Raw genomic sequence first — 24,715 nt, 5'->3', positions numbered from 1 at the left:
AAAACACAAAAGCACGAAAGCCTTGGAGTAAGGAAAGTTTTTTAAATTGACCTGAAATCCAGGAGCTATGAAGAAAAAATGGTAAATTTGACTACCCAAAACAATATAAAAGAGCATATAACCAAAAAAAAAAAAATCCAACAACTATGTATGGCAAATTATATTATAAGCTAAATCAAAAGACAAATGACAAACTGGGAGAAAATATTTACTATATATATATAACAAAAGACTAACTGTCCTATAAAGAGATCCTAGAAATCAATAACAATGATCCAAAAGGAAAATAGGCAAAGTGTTATGAACTGCTAGCTCACGAAAATGAAATATAAACTCCAAAATCATATGAAAATATGCTCAACCAAACTCAAAATGAACAAAATAAAAGTAAGCTGTCCTGATATACCACTTTACATTTATTAGAATGGAAAAAATCTAAAAGTCTGAAAACACAATGCTGGCAAGACTATAGGAAAAAGTGACTTTCACTTTTGTGGGGGTGGGGGAGAACAATGTAAATATATTAACTATTTAAACTATTCATTAAAAACCAGGAGGAGGGAGTCCATGATCTTATTTTAACTACCTTGTTTTTCTGAGACACTTGGCACTTGATTAACTTTTTCTCACTCCCTGATCTCTTGGTTTCTGTGTCACCAACCTCAGAATCTGACTTCTTCTCTGATATCCCATTAAACACAAGTGTTCTAGGAGTCCAGCCTTTGCCCTTTTCTCTTTCCACTCTGCAGTCTTGTCTATTCATAGATTCAATCATCACATATCAGCATATATCACCCAAATCTCTTCTCCAGACGAGACCAATTCTATCCAATTGGTAAGTATATCCAGTTATTTACTGAAAATCACCTAGGTGTTACATAGACACTTTAAATTCAACACGTACAGAGCTGAACTCAATCCTTTTCCTCTACCTCCCTCCATATACTCTAGCTTAGTGATTAGTCCCACCATCCATGTAAGTCCTCTAAACTTTACCTTCCCAACATCTCTCAATCCAACCCACTGGCTTTATTTCTATGACTACTGCCTTACTCCACATCTCATCTCCACCTATCCAGACTATTGAAGCAATCCGACAGTTCTATCTCTAGTACATCTTTCTAATTCATCCACCAATATATAATTATTGTTAGTAAAATGAAAATAAAATTATTGAGCTGTCTGCTCAAAATCTTCTCTTACCACCTCTCAAAATCTTCTCTTACCACCTATAGGATAAATTCCGAACCCCTAAGCACAGAGGGCCTTCCATGATCTGGCTTGGCTCTTGCTGTCCTCTCCTTTCTTCTTACTGAAGTGATTCTCTAGATTCAAACCATAATTTAACTTGTAATGCAGTAAATCACAGTGTCAGTCAGTCTCTTTCCCTAGCCACCCATGTCTCTTAACCAATGGACTCATCGTCAAGTGGTTATAGCAGCCAAGATGAAGGTTAGCAACGTGGCTTTCACTCACCAAGACCAACTTGGTGCTAGCCAATGATGAGTGCCTAGACTGCCAACTGCAAAGACCAACAATGCCACCATTCCTGACACCAGATCACTTCCATCATGGAAGGGGCAGTACTTTCTTCTTTCTATAATAGACTCTGGATACAGAGGGCATCCCTAGTGGCTCAGCAGTAAAGAATCTCCCTGCAGTGCAGGAGACCTGGGTTTGATCTCTGGGTCAGGAAGATCCACTGAGGAAGGAAATGGCAACCCGTTCCAGTATTCTTGCTTGGGAAATCCCATGGACAGAGGAGCTTCATGGGCTACAGTTCATGGGGTCACAAAGAACTGGACACAACTTAGCAATTAAACCACCACAGCCACAGATCTGTCTTCCTTATCTTCAGTATTTCCATCAAAACCACCACCCATGAACTTACAGAATGCCTTACGACTCATCATGATATTCCATACGACACTGCTTCTGATCAGGAAACTTATTTTACAGGTAATTAAAGCACAACGGTCACATGGGCACACAGTCATGAATTTCACTGGTCTTATGTGTCCTCCATCATCTTAAGTGGCTGGCCTGAGAGAACAGTGGAAGAGTAGGCATTATCAATTTATTGCCTTTCGGTGCCAAATCCATCCTTCTGTGTTACTAGGCTGAGCCCTGTAAACTAGCGCACCTTTTTCCACTGCCTCAAGGATGTACGTTTTTTTCTTAACAAAGGCACTGCAGGGCAGCTGCAAGATGACAGAAAGTGGGAGGGGTTTCTCTTCCCAAGGAGTGTTTGTATTTCACCAGGTATTATAGGGGACTGGAATGCAAAAGTAGGAAGTCAAGAAACACCTGGAGTAACTGGCAAATTTGGCCTTGGAGCATGGAATGAAGCAGGGCAAAGGCTAATAGAGTTTTGTCAAGAGAATGTACTGGTCATAGCAAACACCCTCTTCCAACAACACAAGAGAAGACTCTACACATGGACATCACCAGATGGTCAACACCGAAATCAGATTGATTATATTCTTTGCAACCAAAGATGGAGAAGCTGTATACAGTTAGCAAAAACAAGACCAGGAGCTGACTGTGGCTCAGATCATGAACTCCTTATTGCGAAGTTCAGACTCAAATTGAAGAAAGTAGGGAAAACCACTAGACCATTCAGATATGACCTCAATCAAATCCCTTATGATTATACAGTGGAAGTGAGAAATAGATTTAAGGGACTAGATCTGATTGATAGAGTGCCTGATGATCTCTGGACGGAGGTTCGTGACATTGTACAGGAGACAGGGACCAAGACCATCCCCATGGAAAAGAAATGCAAAAGAGCGAAATGGCTGTCTGAGGAGGCCTTACAAATAGCTGTGAAAAGAAGAGAAGCGAAAAGCAAAGGAGAAAAGGAAAGATATAAGCATCTGAATGCAGAGTTCCAAAGAATAGCAAGGAGAGATAAGAAAGCCTTCCTCAGTGATCAATGCAAAGAAATAGAGGAAAACAACAGAATAGGAAAAACAAGAGAGCTCTTCAAGAAAATTAGAGATTCCAAGGGAACATTTCATGCAAAGATAGGCTCGATAAAGGACAGAAATGGTATGGACCTAACAGAAGCAGAAGATATTAAGAAGAGGTGGCAGGAATACACAGAAGAACTGTACAAAAAAGATCTTCACGAGCAAGATAGTCACGATAACGTGATCACTGACCTAGAGCCAGACATCTTGGAATGTGAAGTCAAGTGGGCCTTAGAAAGCATCACTACTAACAAAGCTAGTGGAGGTGATGGAATTCCAGTTGAGCTATTTCAAGTCTTGAAAGATGATGCTGTGAAAGTGCTGCACTCAATATGCCAGCAGATTTGGAAAACTCAGCAGTGGCCACAGGACTGGAAAAGGTCAGTCTTCATTCCAATCCCAAAGAAAGGCAATGCCAAAGAATGCTCAAACTACCGGACAATTGCCCTCATCTCACACGCTAGCAAAGTCATGCTCAAAATTCTCCAAGCCAGGCTTCAGCAATATGTGAACCGTGAACTCCCAGATGTTCAAGCAGGTTTTAGAAAAGGCAGAGGCACCAGAGATCAAATTGCCAACATCCGCTGGATCATGGAGAAAGCAAGAGAGTTTCAGAAAAACATCTATTTCTGCTTCATTGACTATGCCAAAGCCTTTGACTGTGTGGATCACAATAAACTGTGGAACATTCTGAAAGAGATGGGAATCCCAGACCACCTGACCTGCCTCTTGAGAAACCTGTATGCAGGTCAGGAAGCAACAGTTAGAACTGGACATGGAACAACAGACTGGTTCCAAATAGGAAAAGGTGTATGTCAAGGTTGTATATTGTCACCTTGCTTATTTAACTTATATGCAGAGTACATCATGAGGAACGCTGGGCTGGAAGAAGCACAAGCTGGAATCAAGATTGCTGGGAGAAATATCAATAACCTCAGATATGCAGATGACACCACCCTTATGGCAGAAAGTGAAGAGGAACTCAAAAGCCTCTTGATGAAAGTGAAAGAGGAGAGTGAAAAGGTTGGCTTGAAGCTCAACATTCAGAAAACAAAGATCATGGCATCTGGTCCCATCACTTCATGGGAAATAGATGGGGAAACAGTGTCAGACTTTATTTTTTTGGGCTCCAAAATCACTGCAGATGCTGATTGCAGCCATGAAATTAAAAGACGCTTGCTCCTTGGAAGGAAAGTTATGACCAACCTTGATAGTATATTAAAAAGCAGAGACATTACTTTGCCAACCAAGGTCCGTCTAGTCAAGGCAATGGTTTTTCCAGTGGTCATGTATGGATGTGAGAGTTGGACTGTGAAGAAAGCTGATCGCCGAAGAATTGATGCTTTTGAACTGTGGTGTTGGAGAAGACTCTTGAGAGTCCCTTATACTGCAAGGAGATCCAACCAGTCCATTCTAGAGGAGATCAATCCTGGATGTTCATTGGAGGGACTGATGCTAAAGCTGAAGCTGCAATACTTTGGCCACCTCATGCGACGAGTTGACTCACTGGAAAAGACTCTGATGCTGGGAAAGGTTGGGGGTGGGAGGAGAAGGGGATGACGGAGAATGAGATGGCTGGATGGCATCACCGACTCTGTGGACATGAGTTTGAGTGAACTCCGGGAGTTGGTGATGGACAGGGAGGCCTGGCGTGCTGTGATTCATGGGGTCGTGGAGAGTCGGACACGACTGAGCGACTGAACTGAACTGAACTGAACTGAACTGGAGGGAGGTATTCTGCTAGTTCTTTGTTGACTCCCTTATCCTAGAAGGCATAATTACTGGTTTCCGCACACACTATTTCTGAACCCCTTAAGAGTCTTCTTTTACCCATTTTAGTGGTTGAGCATCTTTTACCAGTTGACAACTCTCTGTATTTAATACCCTGCTAGTGATAAAGATTTTCCTGATCCTCAACAAGACCAGATTAGCTTTCAATAATCAAAAAAAGTAATGGATCCATCCTCGGTGTTGTATATACGTCCTATTCGCAGTACACTTGCTCATATTCGGTCCAAGTCTAAGAAAAATCTAGGCTTCTGTGTGCTTCACTAGAGGGCCAATTTATTAAAAAGAAAAAGTTACCAAAAATATCTGGAATTCAATCAGAAATCACTACAGTAGCCATTAAGAGTTAAGTGATCCTAAGAGACAGATATAAAAAGAGGGACTTCCCTGGTGGTCCTGTGGTTAAGACTCTGCCCTTCCACTGCAGGGTGCAGGGGTTCAATTCCTGGTCAAAGATCCCACATGCTTCACGGGCACAGCCAAAATATTTTTTTTTTAAAAGGAAAGACAACAAAAGAAAGGATTGTGCCAAGTCTTAAAGTCTTCAGATTTTGGTAGGAAAACATACAGATAATTAAAATCCAAAGAAATGCAAAGTTCAATCAAGTAAAGGAAAAGACCTAAGGAGACACTAAGAGGAAATTCTATGACAGTCAGACTAGTCCATCAGGGCTCAAACACGGATCCAATCAGGCTGGCCAAAGTCCTCTGGTCATTAAGAATTCTCAGCAAAAAACAAAACCAAAAAATTCTCAGCAAATAGAGAATTACACATAAAAGTAATATAAAAATTATTTGGCTTAATACTTATTTAGCAAATAAGCATCTTTTCACTCCAGGAAAATTTACAATTAAGAACAGAAATGCTTAAAGGAAATTATGTAGTGTTAATACTCTTATGTTAAGGACTCTGTGTATTTGGAATCTTAAGTTTTTGTAACATTTAAAGAGAATCTGACCTACTAAAGTAGGTCCGGTTTGCAATTCTAATTCAAAATGTACAATCAGTTGTTATAGATTTATTATTTTAATCAGAAAGCTTACTATTTATACATTATATTCAAATGCTGAAACATGTGAGAGAACTTAAGCTTCATATTTGTAAAAATTACCTAAGTATGCACTGCTGCTTGTTGAATAATCAACCTTCTTAAAAAGGAAATTCTTTAAATTTATAAATCAAATTTAATGTTTTTAAGATGTCCATTTACAAATTAGCCTAAATATTCAAAGGCCCTTAAAAGTGATTCTTAAAATTTGCTAGATCTGGTAAGTCCCTGGAAGCCCAGTGGTCAGGGCCCTGTGATTTCCCTGCCAAGTCCCCAGGTTCAATACCTGGTCGGGAAACTAAGATACCACAGGCCTTGTGATGTGCCAAAAAAAAAGTTGCTAGACTTTCAATAGGATAAGATTTGAAAACTGATTCTAAAAGATTTAAGAACTAGTTTTTAAATTTTAGCCGTTATAAACTGAGGTGTTTTTCTTTAAATACAAGAATTCTAAATAGGCTTTTCTGCACACAAAGGCTATATCAATGGGCATCAAGAAATTAACCTACAACCAGAGGAGTGATGGAACCAACTTGCTAAATTCTAAGAAATCTTGCAAGCTGATTGTTAAACAGTGTTATAAAAATTAGTACAATTACTTTAAAAACAAAGTTAACAAATAATCTAAATTCATCAGTTTCTAATTATTTTATTACATTTTACCATTATCTATGTTCCTGAGATTATTTTTTAAATTTTATTTGTAAGGTGGAAATTATAGCTACATCCTACTACATTTCTTCCTAATTCAACATTCAGTGATGTCATGTCAGTAGCTTGAAATTGGCCATGTTGCAAGTATTTATACCACAGAAATGGGCAAACTACAAATCAGGGCTTTGTGGATTAAGGAAAGCCTCAGAAAAGCTGTGCTCTGATATTACAGTAAAAGAGCCACAATGTAAAGGGGAGAAGACAAGTAAATAGTATGCTGCTGCTGCTGCTAAGTCACTTCAGTCATGTCCAACTCTGTGCGACCCCACAGATGGCAGCCCACCAGGCTCCCCCGTCCCTGGGATTCTCCAGGCAAGAACACTGGAGTGGGTTGCCATTTCCTTCTCCAATGTGTGAAAGTGAAAAGTGAAAGTAAAGTTGCTCAGTAGTGACCCCATGGACTGTAGCCTACCAGGCTCCTCCGTCCATGGGATTTTCTAGGCAAGAGTACTGGAGTGGCTTGCCATTGCTTTCTCCAATAAATAATATATAACAGCTAAAAGGGCTTTAGAGATCATCTAATAGTCTATGTGATCCTTACTCCTTGGAAGGGAAAGCTATGACCAACCTGGACAGCATATTTAAAAGCAGAGACATTACTTTGCCAACAAAGGTCCGTCTACCAAAGGTCCGTCTAGTCGAGGCTATGGTTTTTCCAGTGGTCATGCATGGATGTGAGAGTTGGACGATGAAGAAAGCTGAGCGCTGAAGACTTGATGCTTTTGAACTGCAGTGCTGGAGAAGACTCCTGAGAGTCCCTTGGACTGCAAGGAGATCCAACCAGACCATCCTAAAGGAGGCCAGTCCTGGATGTTCATTGGAAGGACTGATATTGAAGCTGAAACTCCAATACTTTGGCCACTTCATGCGAAGAGTTGACTCACTGGAAAAGACCCTAATGCTGGGAAGGATTTGGGGCAGGACGAGAAGGGGACGACAGAGGATGAGATGGCTGGATTCCATCACCGACTCGATGGACATGAGTTTGGGCAGACTCCGGGAGTTGGTGATGGACAGGGAGGCCTGGCGTGCTGCAATTCATGGGGTCGCAAAGAATCGGACACGACTGAGTGACTGAACTGAACTGAACTGAATAGTCCAGGGAGGTACACAAAGACTCAGAAATAATACAAGGGGAGTTCTCAAGACAGTTAAGTACACAAAGTTTGAAAAGAACCATGTTCATACATACAGTGAAATGAAATAGGTAGGAAAATTAAACCCCAGTTTATGAGAGAGAGAAAGAGCAGACTGTAAAATGACTAGGTAGGACTTATTGCAAATGCCATTCTAAGGGGCTTGGGACTTTAACTTACAATAGGATCTACTGAAGTTTGAGGCCAGGAAAGAAGACATTAATCTGGCAACAGCTTATTGGATGCCATGAAGGTAGTGAAACACTTTAATTCTGAAAATTATGAAGCAGACAGAAAAAAAATTACATACAGTAAACAAACAGGGGGGCCTGGAGGGCTACAGTTTATAGGGTTGAAGAGTTGGACATGACTGAAGCGATTTAGCACACACAAGTTAAAAATCAATTAAAACTCAAAGCTCAAAAGAATACATACTCTGGTTCCACTTCTATAAAACACAAACCCATTGATACTGACGACAAAAAGCAAATTAGTGGTTTCCAAGTGTTAGACAGGTGAACTACAAGGGATTTCCTGGGTGATAGAAATGTTCTGTATCTAGACTGTACTGTACATATATAACTGTAGAAACTTATCAACTGATACATTTTTTTTTTTCTGGCATTGCCGGGCAGCTTCTGAAATCTTAGTTCCTGACCAGGGATGGATTCTGGGCCATCAGCAATGAAAATGCCGAGTCCTAACCACTGGACTGTCAGGGGATTCCCTCAACTGATACACTTTAAATGCATGGAGTTTACTATATTAAAGTATTCCTCTATTAAAAAATAATTACAACTCAAATTAATCAAACATTTGATGAAACTTCTAGTTTCCCTCTTTTCATCTAGTAAGCTCTCGGTACGTATGCATGCATGCATACTTAGTCACTTGAGTGGAGTTCAACTCTTTGCGACCCTATGGACTGTGCAGCGCATCAGGCTTCTCTGCCCATGGGATTCTCCAAGCAAGAATACTGGAGTGGGTAGGCATGCCCTCCTCCAGGGGATCTTCCCAACCCAGGGACTGAATGAACCCTAGTCTCCTACATTGCAGGCAGATTCTTTACCGCTGAGCCACCAGGGAAACCCCTTAGTACCTACAGTCACCATCATTTTCCTCAGATACTATGTGCAGGTAAAACCTCATTTCTAACTTTTCCTCACCCCATCCCCATGCAATCCAATCCTTCCCATCCCCTCCTAACAGTCTGGTAGGCTGCTCATTTTCTTCACCTGTATAATGGGCATAAAATGACTTACCTCACAGGTATATAATGCACTCCACATATAGCAAGAGCTCAAAATAGTTACTGTTCTGCCTTAGTCATTTTCTACATATTGATGCTCCTTGAAGGCAGAGTCTGTCTTATTTATCTTTGCATTTTTCTCACTGAACCTAGCACAGGGAACAATAAATAGAGCCCCCAAATAAGAATTTCTCCAGAGAAATGTCTGCGGCACCTAGAAATTCAAATATGGATGAAAAAACACTATACAAGTGACGATTTTAAAAGTTATAAAGACATAAACATCAAGCAAATTGAAAAGGAAAGATCAATTATGACTGAAGGAAGTAGGAAACATGTCTAAGAGGAGGTAACACTGAGCTAGCTGAGGTCTGAAGGGAAGTAAGGGGAGGGTGCATATTTTCTTCCCTAAATGGTAATTACAAACTGCAAAATAGAAGTCCAAGAGAAAAACCTTTAATAGTGATATCAGGATCCTTCTTAACAGCAAAATACTGTAAAAAGAAAAAAAAGTCCGAGGCAAGCAAAACTAGGCTCTTCAGACACTTCTGACCTCGAAGACAAAAAGAAGTAACTTTTTCCAATGACTAAATAATTACAGGGCTTCCCAGGTGTCTCAATGGTAAAGGTGTCCCAGGAGACACGAGTTCCATCTCTGATCCGGGAAGATATCCTGGAGAAGGAAATGGCAACCTACTCCAGTATTCTTGCCTGGGAAACCCCATGGACAGAGGTGACTGGCAGGCTACTGTCCATGGGATCGCAAAAGAGTCGGACACGACAGAAACGACTAAACAACAACGACAAATAATTGCAACAGTACTATCCGGAATATGATCTCTAAGTTCAGGATGGAGTAAGATTTAAGGACAAAAATCAGGAAATGTAAGTTTCAAGATCCCTGTACCACTAATATTCTGGGGTACACCTTAACGCTAAAGTGGACTCGAGGGCAAGCAGAGTAACTGTTTCAACTCTGAACTCGAAGGTGGTTCCAGGAAGTCAGTACAGACCGCTGGGGCCCAGCAGTACTAGAAGGGGTGCAACAGGCTCAAAGTAGAATGGCTTTTGTGGGGCCTATAACCGTCTCCCTGAGCATCCCAGAAGCCAGAGAAGCAGTGCACTGCTAAACCCAGTTGCCGGAATCCATCGGAAGTCACTGCGATTGAAGTTTGCCGCCTTACCCAGTCTAACACAATAAGCAACCCCAACTCCCACTTACAAAGAGCCCTACGGTTTCCACTTGCTTCCCTGCCTCATTATAGGCAATGGAACGTGACGATCAGCCTTCCCGCTCCGCCTGGAGAAGGCCCAGTCTCAGCCAAGGCTAAAACAGCGAGTGGATAAAGCTATCTCTGGCCACAGAATCCACAAAGAGATGGAAGAGTCCAGGAGTCAGACCCGCTCAGGCCCTCACACTGGGGCCCAGAGGTCCGCGGGGCAACAGTGTAAGGTACAAGGGGAACGGTGGGCGGCCAAGCTCACCTGCCGCTTGTTCATCCGCCGCACATCGTCCAAAAAATCTAGAGACAGCATGGCGGGGCCGGCGAGGGGACACGGAAAGACGAGAGGGCGCGATGTGACCGGCGGGAGGAACGGCAGGCGCACGGGCCAAGCGCACACTGGACAGGACCCCGCGGTGCCCGCGCTTCCGCTTCCGGGGCGGAACCGGCGCGGCCCCGCCCCCTCGCCGCGACGAGCGGACAAAGGGACTCCCGGCCATTCTAGTCCAGACTCCTGGCCTGGCCTCTCGGAAAGAGGCTCTCGTAGCTCCTGGAGCTCGTCTTCTGAGAGCCGACTGAAGCCCACTTCCCGCGCTCATCCTCGCGGCCCCACACTGAGGCGGCCGCTCAGGGTTAGATAGGAGACCGCCCTGCAACCTCCGGAAGGCGGGACCTAGCGCACGCCTGGCCAATAGGGAACCGTGTCTCTGCGGGCAGAAACAGCCCGAGTGGCCCGCCTCCGTGCAAGCCCGGGCCGCGAGTCTGGGTGTGGCGCCGGACTTGTCCTGAGCCCCGGGAAACTGACGACTGAGGTACTTCCATAAGTGCTGTCGGGTTAGGGCGGAGGCTGTGACTTTCAGAGCACTGCCTAAAGCTTTCAGGAATTTAAGAAGCTCTTCAGTTCAGTTCAGTCGCTCAGTCGTGTCTGACTCTGCGACCCCATGAATCGCAGCACGCCAGGCCTCCCTGTCCATCACCAACTCCCGGAGTTCACTCAAACTCATGTCCATCGAGTCGGTGATGCCATCCAGCCATCTCATCCTCTGTCGTCCCCTTCTCGTCCTGCCCCCAATCCCTCCCAGCATCCGGGTCTTTTCCAGTGAGTCAACTCTTCGCATGAGGTGGCCAAAGTATTGGAGTTTCAGCCTCAGCATCAGTCCTTTCAATGAACATCCAGAACTGATCTCCTTTAGGATGAACTGGTTGGACCTCCTTGCATTCCAAGGGTTAGGAAGTTGCAGAGAAAATCTGGTAAGATTAGAAAACTACCAAACCTAGAGGTGAGACGGAGACGAGGAGAAAACTGCCAAACCATGGGGCTTCCCTGGAAGCTCAGATGGTAAAGAATCTGCCTACAATTCAGGAGACCTGGGTTTGATGCCTGGGTCAGGAAGATACCCTGGAAAAAGGAATGGCTATCCACTGCAGTGTTGCTTAGAGAATCCCATGGATAGAGGACCCTGGTGGGCTACAGTCTACGGGATCCCAAAGAGTCAGACACGACTGGGCACCTGATGCATGACGGATGGATTCATCAACTGATGAAGGGATGAACAAAATGTGGTATATCCATACAATTGAATATTATTTAGAAACAAAAAGAAATATTGTGACACAGATGAACCTTTAAAAACATTAGATTCTTAAAACATTGCTTCTTAATGAGAGAAGCCAAGCACAAAAGACCATGAATTTTATGTAAAATGTCCAGAATAGCCAAATCCATAAAGACAGAAAGCTGTGGCTGCCGAGGGCTGGGAGGGTTAGGTAAAGTGGGAGGTGATGCTAGTGGGTATGGGGTTTCTTTTTGGGGGGAGGTGTTGAAAATGTTCTAAAATTGATTGTGGTGATAGTTATACAACTCTATGAATATACTAAAAAACCCACTGAATTGCATACTTCAAATTGGTGAGCTGTATGGTATTTATATATATATATATATGGTATTTATATAATGTAATTATATTACAATAAAGCTGTTACAAAAAAGAAAAAAGAACCATTGACTTCTTGTTCGTTGTTAAATTTCCAGAGGCAAATGCACAACCTGACAAACATTGGGTACCCAACAAATATTTGTTGAATTTAAAATATGTGTGTGTGTTGGGAATCTCCAACTATTGTGCATAGGTAAGCCACACTTATTGAGTCAAAATATGAATCCCTGATTTCTCAAAATTAGGAAGGCCTGTGGAGGAAAATAGACAAAAGCTCCTTGAAGGCAAGGGCCTTTTCTTGTTCATTCATCTCTCCCCAGCTTTCTTGCTGCTGCTGCTGCTGCTGCTAAGTCACTTCAGTCGTGTCCGACTCTGTGCGACCCCATAGACGGCAGCCCACCAGGCTCCCCCATCCCTGGGATTCTCCAGGTAAGAACACTGGAGTGGGTTGCCATTTCCTTCTCCAATGCATGAAGGTGAAAAGTGAAATTGAAGTCGCTCAGTCGTGTCCGACTCCCAGCGACCCCATGGACCGCAGCCCACCAGGCTCCTCCATCCATGGGATTTTCCAGGCAAGAGTTCTGGAGTGGGTTGCCATTGCCTTCTCTGCATGTACACACTACTATATATAAAATAGATAACTAATAAGGATACTGTATAGCACAGGGAACTCTGCTTAATACTCTAATGACTTATATGGGAAAATAATATAAAAAAGTAGATATAGGTATATTGTGTATGTATAACGGGTTCACTTTGCTGTACACCTAAAACAAACACGATATTGTAAATTAACTATACCCTAATTTTTACATTTTTTTTCCTAATGAAAATGTTTGAAAAATAAATAACTGGTTGTCTATTTGCCCCTGGTTCCCAGTGCATTACGTGTATTTCATTCCATAGCTTATGAAATTTGGTCAAAACAGTATCAATTAAGTCTGTGAGATTTTAGTCCCTTTTTTTTTAATGGCCACTCTGATAATCAAAAAAATGTTTTCTAGAGGAAGAAAACCCCACAAAATAATACTATGTAATATAACTTTGATAAAATCTCTCGCTAAAGATCAAAACTATAAAGCTATACTTTGAAGCTGTGCTTTTTATAGCCAAAACAGTGACAGGTCACATTTTTGCCAAAAAGCTTTTGAAGTCAATCACAGAATTAATGATTAATAGCTCAGTAAGAAAACTAAATAAGATTTTGGCAAAATTCCTTTATCAAAAGATATTGTTTAAAGAAACAGATACTGTTGGACATTGCATAATATCCATGGCATATAAAGTAGACAAACACATTGTCTGGAGTTGCCTAGGGCTGCTAGAGAAAGTCATCCTACTGTGGTAGGTCCTGGAAACGTATCACATCCTTTTCCTCTCATTTTCATTGATCTGATGAATTAGTTATCTATTTCTGTATAACAAATCACCCCCAAACCTAGCAACTTAAAACAAGAAACATTATCTCTGTTTCTATGGCTAAGAAATTTGGGACCGCCCTCATCTACCAGTGGTTTAGGTTCAAAGTCCCTCCAAAAATTATAGTCAAACTATCCAGAGGGGCTGCCATCTCATCTGAAGGCTTAACTGAGGGAGGGTCTGCTCCATGCTCACTCATGTAATTGTTGGTAGGTCTTGGTTATTCCTGGGCCGTTGGATTGAAGCCTCGGTTCCTACTTGGCTGTTTCCCGTAGGTCTCCTTCAGTTTCTTGCCATTTGGACCTCAGGCAGCTTATAACATGGCAGCTAACTTCTATCAGAGTGAATGATCCAAGAGAGAAAAGAATGGATCTAGACTAGGATAACCAACTTAAACTGATTTTCCTGGATTTTGCACTGAAATTCATTTATTTGGCTGCACTGGGTCTTAGTTGTGGCATGTGAGATCTAGTTCCCTGACTGAGGATAGAACCAGGGCCCCCTACAATGGAAGCTTGGAGTCTAAGCCCCTGGACCACCAGGGAAGTCCCCTACATTCTTAATATCTCTCTTTGACCGCTTTCTTCATCCCCACTGTCACTACCTTGGTTCATGCTACTTTCACTTATCCTGATTATTGCAGTGAAGCCCTAATCTGTCTTCCGACCTGCAGTCTTGCTCCAGGTCTTGCCTCACTCCAATCTTCCCTCCACACTGCAGCCAGAGTGATTTATCCAAGCCATTAATTTGGTGATGTTACTTTCTTACATAAAATCTTTCAGTAGATCCTCCTGACACGTGGGATATGTCAAATTCCTTAGCATGCTACAAAAGACACTTTGTGATCTGGCCCCTGCCTCCCTCTTCCTCCCCTTGCATTTGAGACCGTGTAGTTCCCTGAATGCCACATGCTCTCACTTTTGTGTAAGTTGCCTCCTCTGCCTGAAAAGAGATGCCTCCTCCATCTCACCCCAGCACTTTTTTTTTTAAGTTTTTTAAAATTTATTTTTGACTGTGCTGGGTCTTCTCTAGTTGCGTTGATTCGTGGTTACTCTCTAGTTGCCATAAGAGGGCTTCTCATTGCGGCGGTACCTTCTCTCGTTGAGGATCATGGGCTCCAGAGCCGGGGCTCAATGGTTGTGGCGCATGGTTTTAGTTACTCTCGTGTGTAAACTTCCCAGACCAGGGATCTGGGAAGATCTCGTGTGTAATCTTCCCAGACCAGGGATCAAACCTGTGTCCCCTGCATTAGGCAAGCAGATTCTTTAACCACTAGACCACCAGGGAAGCCCACCCCAGCACTTTTTATTCCTCCTTGCCTTTCAGATTCAGCTCATTCACCACCTTCTCTGGGAAGCCTTCACTGCACTTCTCCTATTTACATTCTTACCATCATTTGTGTATTGTGCAGTTGCACATTGTGTATCTGTTGCTCTCACCAGACTCTGAGTTTCCTGATGGCAAGAGCTTTAAAACTTCTTTTTACTCCCAACTTCTTATGTGAAACAAACACGTAAGAAAGGTTGTCAAATGAATGAATGGAGGCCCCGCCCTTCCAGAGACCAAGGTCAAGGATGACTTTAAGGATAGGATTACCCTCCCTCAGATTCACAGTGTGTGCTCCAGGCTGAAAGTGGATTTATTGAAATAAAAAGCAGAAGATTATAGGGAACTTCCCTGGTGGTCCAGTGGTTAAGACTCCATGCTTCCGTATATGTATGGCTGAATCCCTTCACTGTGTACCTGAAACCATCACAACATTGTTTGTTAATCAGCTATATCCCAATACAAAATAAAAAGTTAAAAAAATTAAAAAGCTAAAAAAAATGCCAAATACTCTTGCACTTCCACTTCAGGGGGCACAGATTCCATCCCTGATCAGGGAGCTAGATCCCACATGTCACATGACATGGCCAAAAAAAAACCAGAAGATATAGCCCTCATTCTTGAAAGATTTTCAGTATCATTTGCAGCAGAAAAAGAAACAGGTATCTATTATGAAAGGAGACAAGTTAGATATAACTACTAGCCTGTACATGCTATTGAAACTCATAGAAGAAAGACTCCTTCAGGCACGGCCTCAGTCAAAGGAAATTCTTGAGGGAAGCTGGACCACAGCTAGGTCAGCTTTGTATTGTAATAAAGGAAGCATAATGTCCAGCACAGGTTAGAAACAGGGTTAGGTGTGGGGAGAGGGCTAATTCCCAGTTTTCATTCCTTGGGAGCTTACAGTTTTGAATAAAAGGAAGGCTCAGTAAGGAAGAATTGGGATGAAAAGAATCCGTTAGGAAGGAAGAGGACCTGGAGAAATTAATATAAACTGGGTGGATCTGGAAAGGCTTAATGAGGCTTCCCTCCAGTGTTGGGATAGAAACAGTAACTCTTATGAAAATAATTCAGATATTTAGGACAGGTGATACCACACTACATAAAGATGTAAAGCCTCAGGAATAAACTTTTCCAAATGCGGGTCTCTGACTTGCTGTTTTCTCTGCTCACCTGGCTGCCAATCTTTCCAAACACATAAGTCTTCTGGACCCCATCAATCACAATGGCACGTCTGGTATTTTTCTTTACCTATATCCTGCTGGCCTGCCTGAAGGAAACATCTTACAGAGTATACGTCAGGCCCGTTTAACTTTTTGTTTGTTTGGTTTTGGGGGGTTTTGTTTATTTGGCTGCACTGGATCTTAATTGCGGCACGCGGGATCATTCAAACTCTTAGTTTCAGCAAGTGGTATTTAGTTCCCTGACCAGAGATCCAACCCAGGCCCCCTGCATTGGGAGCACAGAGTCTTAGCCACTGGGCCACCAGGAAAGTCCAAGATCCACTAGACTTTGAATCACAAATTAATCCACTCACTGGCTGTGTGATTTTCGGCCAGTCAATTAACTATTTTTATCCTCACTTTTCTGGCATGTAAAATGGGGAATAAAAATCGTTTCATCATTCGAAGATAACACAAGATTGTATGTGTTGCTAATGCTATTTGCACAATGGATGACAAATGGTAAGTGGGCAACAAATGCTAATAATTATTAAAAACAGGAAGTGGATTCAGCTGATATCCAAATGCTCAGGCCTAAGAAAGCCTGTCATTATATAATTGAACCTCGGTAAGTCACTTCTATACAAATCAAGGGTGTTTACCAGGAGAAGCAAAGGTGATGCCATTTTGGAAAATTCTATTCAAGAAAAAAAAAGCTATGATCTCACCCAGTTTTCCTTGACCATACCCCAATGAAGGAAGTGGAGGGGAGAAGGAGAAGGTCTCCCTGTGACCCTGACAGGAAAGGAAGTGGCCCCGGGCATATTGGGTAGGCTAGTGCCCAGGTCACACTGGATGTCTAGCTCTTCCCCAGTGTCACCTCCCCAAAGGATCTATATGGGTTTGCTGAGGGGGGACCTATCCACCCCACCTCCCCAAGATCAGGTCAGAGGCTAAAGAAATGGGACTTTCTGCCTACCAACCCAGTGGCTACAGACATGAGAATCTATAGTTTCAAAGTGTCTGCTGGGTCTCCCCTGGTGGTCCAGTGGCTAAGACTCCCCACTTTCAATGCAGGAGCCCAGGGGTTTGATCCCTGGTCAGGGAGCTAAATCTCACATGCTGCATTTAAGACCCAATGCAGCCAAAGAAATAAACAATTAATAATAATAAAGTAAATGTAACTATTTAAAAAAATAGTAATGAAGTAGCTCTGTATAACATGAGGGATCAGGAAAAAGTATCACTCCCCCAAATCAAAGGTGTCTTCTGTTTAGAGAGTATTACTAAGGTCACTCAAGTCTCCCTGGGTGAGTTTCAGAGAGCTCTTTAAAAAGCCCTGGACAGCTGCAGGGGCAGCTGGGAGAAGGAAGCTCCGCTTTCCGGATTGGTATGTGTGTGCAAGTGGTGAGGGGTGGGGGGGCATCAGTTTCCTGTTTGGTCATTGTGCTTTGGCTAAAAGGAAAAAGGGGCCTTGCTGTTTGCTTTTTAGTTCTTAGAGAGGATAAAGCCATGGGTTTTTTGTTGTTTATTTGTTTTTAATTTTTTATTATATATATAATGTGCTTCCCAGGTGGTGCTAGTGGTAAAGAACCCATGTGCCAATGAAGTAGACATAAAAGATTTGGGTTCGATCCCTGAGTTGGGAAGATCCTCTGGAGGAGGGCATGGCAACCCGCCCCAGTATCTTGCCTGAGAAATCCCACAGACAGAGGAGCTTGGCGGGCTGCAGTTCATAGAGTCACAGAGTCAGACATGACTGAAGTAACTTAGCATACATATATATATATATACACACACACATATAAATATATATACATATATATACACACACATTTAAAATATTTATTCATTTGGCTGCACCTGGTCTTAGCTGTGGCACGCAGGACCTTCAATCTTTAGTTGCGACATGTGAACTCTTAGTTGCAGCATGTGGGATCCAGTTCCCTGACCAGGGATCAAAGCCAGGCCCCCTGCGTTGGCAGCATGGAGTCTCAGCCACTGGACCACCAAGGAAGTCCTGCCATGTTGTGAACGTGGAGGTCCTGTGTATGAAGCTAGGAGAGTAGGTGGGGGGAGCCAACTGTAGCCTCTCCCCCTAACTGGGGCTCCCACCCCCTCTGTCACTGATGAATTATCTCTACAGCTTTTGCATCTTGTAGCTAATGACAGGGGTTAGCTCCTCTTGGTAGCTTAGGGATCCTGTGGGAATCTGTTGAGGCAATAAATCACCACTGGAAATGTGGGTTTTGTACATTTGGATTTGAATATAATGTTCACTTAATGTAACCACATGCAAAGAAATGATCATTAGCAATCATTTCTACATGCATTCAAGCATTAAAAAACATTCACCTAAAGGCTACTGTGAGTGCTGAAACTCAGTATGCTTTGGCCACTGCTTCCCTGATCTCTGATTCCTTGCCAATCCTTCACCCTACAATCCAGGCCTATGTGAACACTTGCTGCCCCAGATGTCACAGAGTGGTTAATGAAGTGAGTTCTGGACCAAATTGCGTTACCTTTTACAAACTACGTGACTATAGGCAAGTTATTTTATCTTCTTTGTGCCTCAGTTTCCTTATCTGTAAACAGGGATTGTGATAGCAAGGTGTTTTTTTTTTTTTCTTTTATGGACATAAAGACTTCACATACATTGGGGCAACTAAGCCTATGAGGTTGCAGCGATGAGCCTGTGCACCTAGAGCCCGTGCTCTGCAACAGGGGAAGCTGCTGCAGCGAGAAGATTGCTCGACACAACCAGAGAGTCCAAGCACAACAGCAAAGACCCAGCACAACCCAAAAACAAGGTCAAGTGAGCCAAGAATGTAAACCACTAGAACAGTGAAAGTGTTGGTCTCTCAAAGTGTCTGATTCTTTGCAATCTGATGGACTGTAGCCCACCAGGCTCCTCTGTCCAGGCAAGAATACTGGAATGTGTTGCCATGCCCCTCTCCAGGGGATCTTCCCAACCCAGGAATCAAACTCAGGTCTCTGGCATTGCAGACAGATTCTTTACCATCTGAGCCACCAGGGAAGTCCCAGAATAGTACCTGACACTTAGTAAATAATATTTATTGGGGCTTCCCTGGTGGTTCAGTAGTTGGTAGTCCACCTTGCAATGCAGGGGATACCAGTTCAATCTCTGGCCTGAGAGTATTTCCCCAGGTGCCTGTGTGGTGCATCTACTGAGCCTGCACTCTCTGCAACAGGAAAAAGTCACTGCAATGAGAAGCCTGTTTGTAGAAACTAGGAAAAGCCCACATGCAGCAACAAAGACCCAGTACAGCCAATAAATAAATAAATTGTTGCTGTTCAGTCATTCAGTCGTGTCTACCTCTTTTTGACCCCATGGATGGCAACATGCCAGGCTTCCCTGTTCTTCACTATCTCCTGGAGTTTGCTCAAACCCATGTCCACTGAGTCGATGATGCCATCCAACCATCTTATCCTCTGCTGCCCCCTTCTCCTCCTGCTTTCACTCTTTCCCAGCATCAGGGTCTTTTCCAATGAGTCTGCTCTTCATTGGAAGGACTGATGCTGAAGGTGAAGCTCCAATACTTTGGCCACCTAATGTGAAGAACTGACTCATTTGAAAAGACCCTGATGCTGGGAAAGATTGAAGGCAGGAGGAGAAGGGGACGACAGAGAATGAGATGGTTGGATGGCATCACCAACTTGATGGACATGAGTTTGAGTAAGCTCCAGGAGTTGGTGATGGACAGGGAGGCCTGGTGTGCTGTAGTCCATGGGGTCGCAAAAAGTCGGACATGACTGAGTGACTGAACTGAAATGAACTAAAGTCAGCTTCAGCATCAGTCCTTCCAATGAATATTCAGGGATGATTTACTTTAGGATTGACTGGTTTGATAATAAATAATTATCATTGTTAGGATGTACTTCCATGCGGAGGCCTGAAAAGCTCCTACTTCTTCCAAACCTTGTTTAAGTGTCATCTGCTCTGTGAAGCCTGCTTAGACCTCCCCAGGGCAGAATTAACATACCTTCATTAGTTCCACTGCCGTATTTTATATGTCCTTTTATCTGTCCTTTGGTACATTGAACTTCAATCATGCCCAATTATCTGAATCAAATGTACGGTTTCAAGTCCTGATATAATCCAGAAAAAGAATAGTCACTGCAGGAGAAATTCTTGCTTTTTTAAAGAAGAGATTGTTAACCCACGTGAGTCTGTAACTAAGAAAGTTGAACTGAACGGGTGGAGGAATACTTTTGGGGTAGAGTACTTCCTGGACTGGGCCTGCCCTATTCCAGATTTGTCAACATCCTGGCTTCCAACTCCTTCCAGCTGCTAACTAGACCGCCCAGAGAAAAATACACTGTACCAGCCTTACCTCTCACCCTGGGGGCCCCAGCTGTGCCCAACTTCTTTCAGTTCCACAAAAGGATGCCAGGCCTTCCCTACCTCTGCTCTTTCCGCCTTGAGCGTTTTCCAGCCCTCTCTTCTCCCTTTTCCTAGCCGTTCTTTAGGCAATCTGTATCCCCACATCCACCCCAAAGGCTTTCTCTTATCTCTCCAAGATGGCTCAAATTATTCTACTGTGTAAAGATCCCTTGGGGTCAGAAATGGCAACCCACTCCAGCATTCTTGCCTGCAGAATCCCATGGACAGAGGAGCCTGGCGGGCTACAGTCCATAGGATTGCAAAAGAGACACAACTGAGCCATTGAGAGAGAGGAAAGCAGCCACTCAGCCCTTCATATTTCCCCTATTGCAACATTTACTACATTTTATTAATATTTTAATTGTTTGCCTGGATTTTCTGCACAATTGTAGGTTTCACAAGCTAGGGAATATGCCTGTAAATGTAGCCCTTGGCACAACCGACCCATAGTTGATGTTTAGTAAGTCAAGGCAATGGTTTTTCCCGTGGTCATGTATGGATGTGAGAGTTGGACTGTGAAGAAAGCTGATCGCCGAAGAATCGGTGCTTTTGAACTGTGGTGTTGGAGAAGACTCTTGAGAGTCCCTTATACTGCAAGGAGATCCAACCAGTCCATTCTAAAGGAGATCAATCCTGGATATTCATTGGAGGGACTGATGCTAAAGCTGAAACTGCAATACTTTGGCCACCTCATGCGACGAGTTGACTCACTGGAAAAGACTCTGATGCTGGGAAAGGTTGTGGGTGGGAGGAGAAGGGGACGACAGAGAATGAGATGGCTGGATGGCATCACCGACTCTGTGGACATGAGTTTGAGTGTACTCCGGGAGTTGGTGATGGACAGGGAGGCCTGGCGTGCTGTGATTCATGGGGTCGCGCAGAGTTGGACATGGCTGAGCGACTGAACTGAACTGAACTGAACTGTTGTTAAGAGCAAAAAGAAAGAAACGAACAAGTGAACAGAAGAAATGAACATCTGGCAGCTGGCGCCTGCATGCATTCCCTGCCTCATTAGCTTCCCAAGGGATTCTGTGCACCTTGGGGCTAAGCAAACAACAAACAAACACTAAAGCCATCCCTCGGCGATAGAAAATCGACTTGGAGAGCAGTATATGTAAGTCACTCTGTCATGTCCAACTCTTGACAACCCCATGGACTGTAGCCTGCCAGGCTCCCCTGTCCACGGAATTCTTCAGGCCAGAATACTGGAGTTGGGCAGCCATTCCCTTCTCCGGGGATCTTTCCAACTCAAGGATGGAACCCAGGTCTCCTGCATTGCAGGCGGATTCTTTACTGTCTGAGCCACCAGGGAAGCCACCAGGAGAGCTGTACCTGAAACATATAAAATTTCAAACTGGAGAGTCTCAGAATATGAATTTTCACACACTTCCTTCATAATTCGGCCCTACCTAATTTAACATGTTTTCAAGGAAAGAAAGAAAAAAAAGGAAGAAAAGTATATAGACAAAATGCTTCAATGTCATAATGCTGAGTATGATTTTCTCTAAGCCAGGGCTAATGATACAAGGTCCACGGAACACTTGAAACGGGGTCAGTCTAAACTGAGATATACTGCAAGTAAAAAATATGTGCTAGATCTGGAAGACTCAGGATGAAAAAAAAGAAATGTAAGCTATTGGTTCTCTTGGTTATAATTTGAAATGATAAAACTTTTAATATATTGAATTAAATAAAATGCATTAATTTTAATTTCACTTATTTCTTTTCACTGTTTAAGATGGCTCAGTCATGCCCAACTCTTCGAAACCCTTTGGACTGCAGTCCACCAGGCTCCTTTGTCCAATGGATTTTTCAAGCAAGAACACTGGAGTGGGTTGCCATGCTCTTCTCCAGGGGATCTTCCAGACCCAGGGATCGAACTCACATCGCCTGTATCTCCTGCATTGCAGGCGGATTCTTTACCAACTGAACCATCAGGGAAGACCCAAGATGGCTACCAGATAATTTAAAATTGCATTTGTGTGCATGGAGAGGTTAATTCTCAAGTTAGGTCAGGTGGCTACTTCTTTTCTGCTCAGATTTACTTTTCCAGCCCTTTCCTGGTCTATGAAATGCCCTTGAACCCTGGCATTTTCTCTCCACTGCCTTTGGTGTGACCTCTGGGGCTATGACTTTGGTGTAGCAACAGGTTCTGTGCCCTGTGTCCTGACCTTGGGGCCTGTGTGCCCAGTTTGCTCACCAAAGCCCTCACCCTGGCTGGAGCCTGTGACCTGACCATGCAACTACATAGTTATCTCTGGCGTAAGGCTTGGTTTTAGTTTACTTTGTTTTTGTTGCATGTGGGAGTTTGGCAAAAAGAAATGAAATCTGTTTTTTCTTTTACTTTTTGTTTATTTATATGGCTCTGCTGGGTCTTAGTTGTGGCACCCAGGATCTTTCAGTTGTGGCATGCAGGATCACTGTTTTTTTGTTTTTGTTTAGTTGTACCATTTGAGATCTAGTTCCCAGGCCAGGAATCAAACCCTCATCCCCTGCATTGGAAGGGAGAATCTCAGCCACTGGGCCACCGGGAAAGTACTGAGATCTATTCTTTCTTTAGGCAGATATTTTGAAGTCACCTCTCAGAAAACACCGATAGATGAGAAAATACACCATAAAATGCCTCAAGTTGATCATTGTCAGAAACAACTTGTCAATATGTGCAAACTGTTTTCCCCTCTACTCCTTTAAATTAAGAGAAGGTTAATTCTTCCATGCCATGAAGCAACCATTTGGGTAGAGGGATCGATGGATCAATTGGCTGCTCAATTGTCCCAAGTCTTCAGTGTAACTTTTTTGACCACGCCAAGAAGTTTTCTTACTACAGAGCAGTCAGCTCAGTTCTCTGACCTGAATTTTCTTCTACGTAAAGTGAGACTATTTCAATCATGCCAACTTTATTTCTTTGTATTATTTTGTTTCTTCAGACTTTTTATTTTATATTGGGGTATGGCCAATTAACAATGTTGTGATAGTTTCAGGCGAACCATGAAGGGACTCAGCCACACATATACATGTATCCGTTCTCCCCCAAACTCCTCTCCCATACAGGCTGCTGCATAACACTGAGCAGAGTTCCCTGTGCTATACAATAGGAACTTGTTGGTTATCCATTTTAAATATAGCAGTGTATACCTGTCGATCCCCAACTCCCTAACTATGCCTCCCTCAGCAACCATAAGTTCATTTTCTAAGTCTGTCTTTTTCTGTTTTGTAAGTTCATTTTTATCATTTCTTTTTGATTCCACATATAAGGGATGTCACAGGATATTTCTTCTTCTCTGTAGGACTTACTTCATTCCGTATGACAGTCTCTAGGTCCATCCATGTTCCTGCAAATTCAGTCATGCCAACTTTAAAAGTCCATAGGCTTACATATGTGAGTTGGAAGGAGAGTTATTCTAAAGAAACACAAACCATTCTCCTCCCCAGGAGTGCTAACTTTTCTGCTTGTCTGTAGTATGCTGTGCTGTGCTTAGTTCCTCAGTTGTGTCTGACTCTTTTCAACCCCATGAACTACAGCCTCCCAGGCTCCTCTGTCCATGGGATTCTCCAGGCAAGAATACTGGAGTGGGTTGCCATGCCTTCCTCCAGGGAATCTTCCCAACCCAGGGATTGAACCCAGGTCTCCCACATTGCAGGCAGATTCTTTACCGTCTGAGCTATCAGGGAAGCCCTGTCTGTGGTATAGGGGTAGACAAGCATTGGTGTTTTATTATTATTATTGTTGTTGTTTTAAATGCTTATTTGGCTGCATCAGGTCTTCACTGTGGCATGTGGGATTTTTGTTGCAGCCTGTGGGATCTCTCTATTCTTTTTTTGGTGGTTGCAGCATATGGGATCTAGTTCCTTGACCAGGGATTGAACTCGGGTCCCCTGCATTGGGAGTGTGGAGTCTTAGCAATTGGACCACCAGGGAAGTCCCTATCATTGGTGCTTTAGAGCCATGTGACCCTGACTCTGCCCCTTATTAGCAGTGATTTGCAGCGAGAGACTTCACTTCTCTAAACCTCAGTTTCCTCCTCGATAAATTGGGGATAACATAGTCTAATGGAAAACACCTGGCTCAGAGGAGTTGTTTTTGACCATATTATGCTTGGTGGCTCAGACGATCAAGAATCTGCCTGCAATGCGGAGACCAGGGTTTGATCCTTCAGTCGGGAGAAGGGGATGACAACCCATTCCAGTATTCTTGCATGGAGAATCCCATGGATAGAAGAGCCTAGTGGGCTGCAGTCCTTGGAGTTGCAAAGAATTGGACATGACTGAGCAATTAACATTTTCACATTATCCTTTATCATAACCCTGCTGACCTTGTGGAGCCTTATTCCTGC

General features: G+C 43.3%; 1 protein-coding gene and 1 long non-coding RNA gene across 2 annotated transcripts in view; one reads left to right on the top strand and one right to left on the bottom strand.

The window, feature by feature from the left end:
- Positions 1–10,560, bottom strand: part of SEC11A (SEC11 homolog A, signal peptidase complex subunit) — a 36,790-nt gene extending 26,230 nt beyond the window's left edge. Inside the window, exon 1 of the mRNA XM_055417876.2 lies at positions 10,394–10,560. Within this exon, the coding sequence (XP_055273851.1) occupies positions 10,394–10,444 (51 nt within the window). The 5' untranslated portion in view covers positions 10,445–10,560. The remainder of the gene's footprint in view (positions 1–10,393) is intronic.
- A 50-nt stretch (positions 10,561–10,610) lies between these two features.
- Positions 10,611–23,926, top strand: LOC148774554 (uncharacterized). Its single transcript, XR_016035654.1, has 3 exons — positions 10,611–10,943; positions 12,389–12,497; positions 22,120–23,926. It is a non-coding gene; the product is annotated as an uncharacterized LOC148774554 (long non-coding RNA).
- The last annotated feature ends 789 nt before the right edge of the window (positions 23,927–24,715 follow it).

The sequence above is a fragment of the Moschus berezovskii genome, chromosome 21 (assembly GCF_049115385.1).
Source record: "Moschus berezovskii isolate FMDL1 chromosome 21, NW_MosBer_1.0, whole genome shotgun sequence".
In the NCBI taxonomy this organism is placed as follows: Eukaryota; Metazoa; Chordata; class Mammalia; order Artiodactyla; family Moschidae; genus Moschus; species Moschus berezovskii.
Note: the sequence above shows the minus strand (reverse complement) of the source record. Positions and strands in the feature narration are given on the sequence as shown.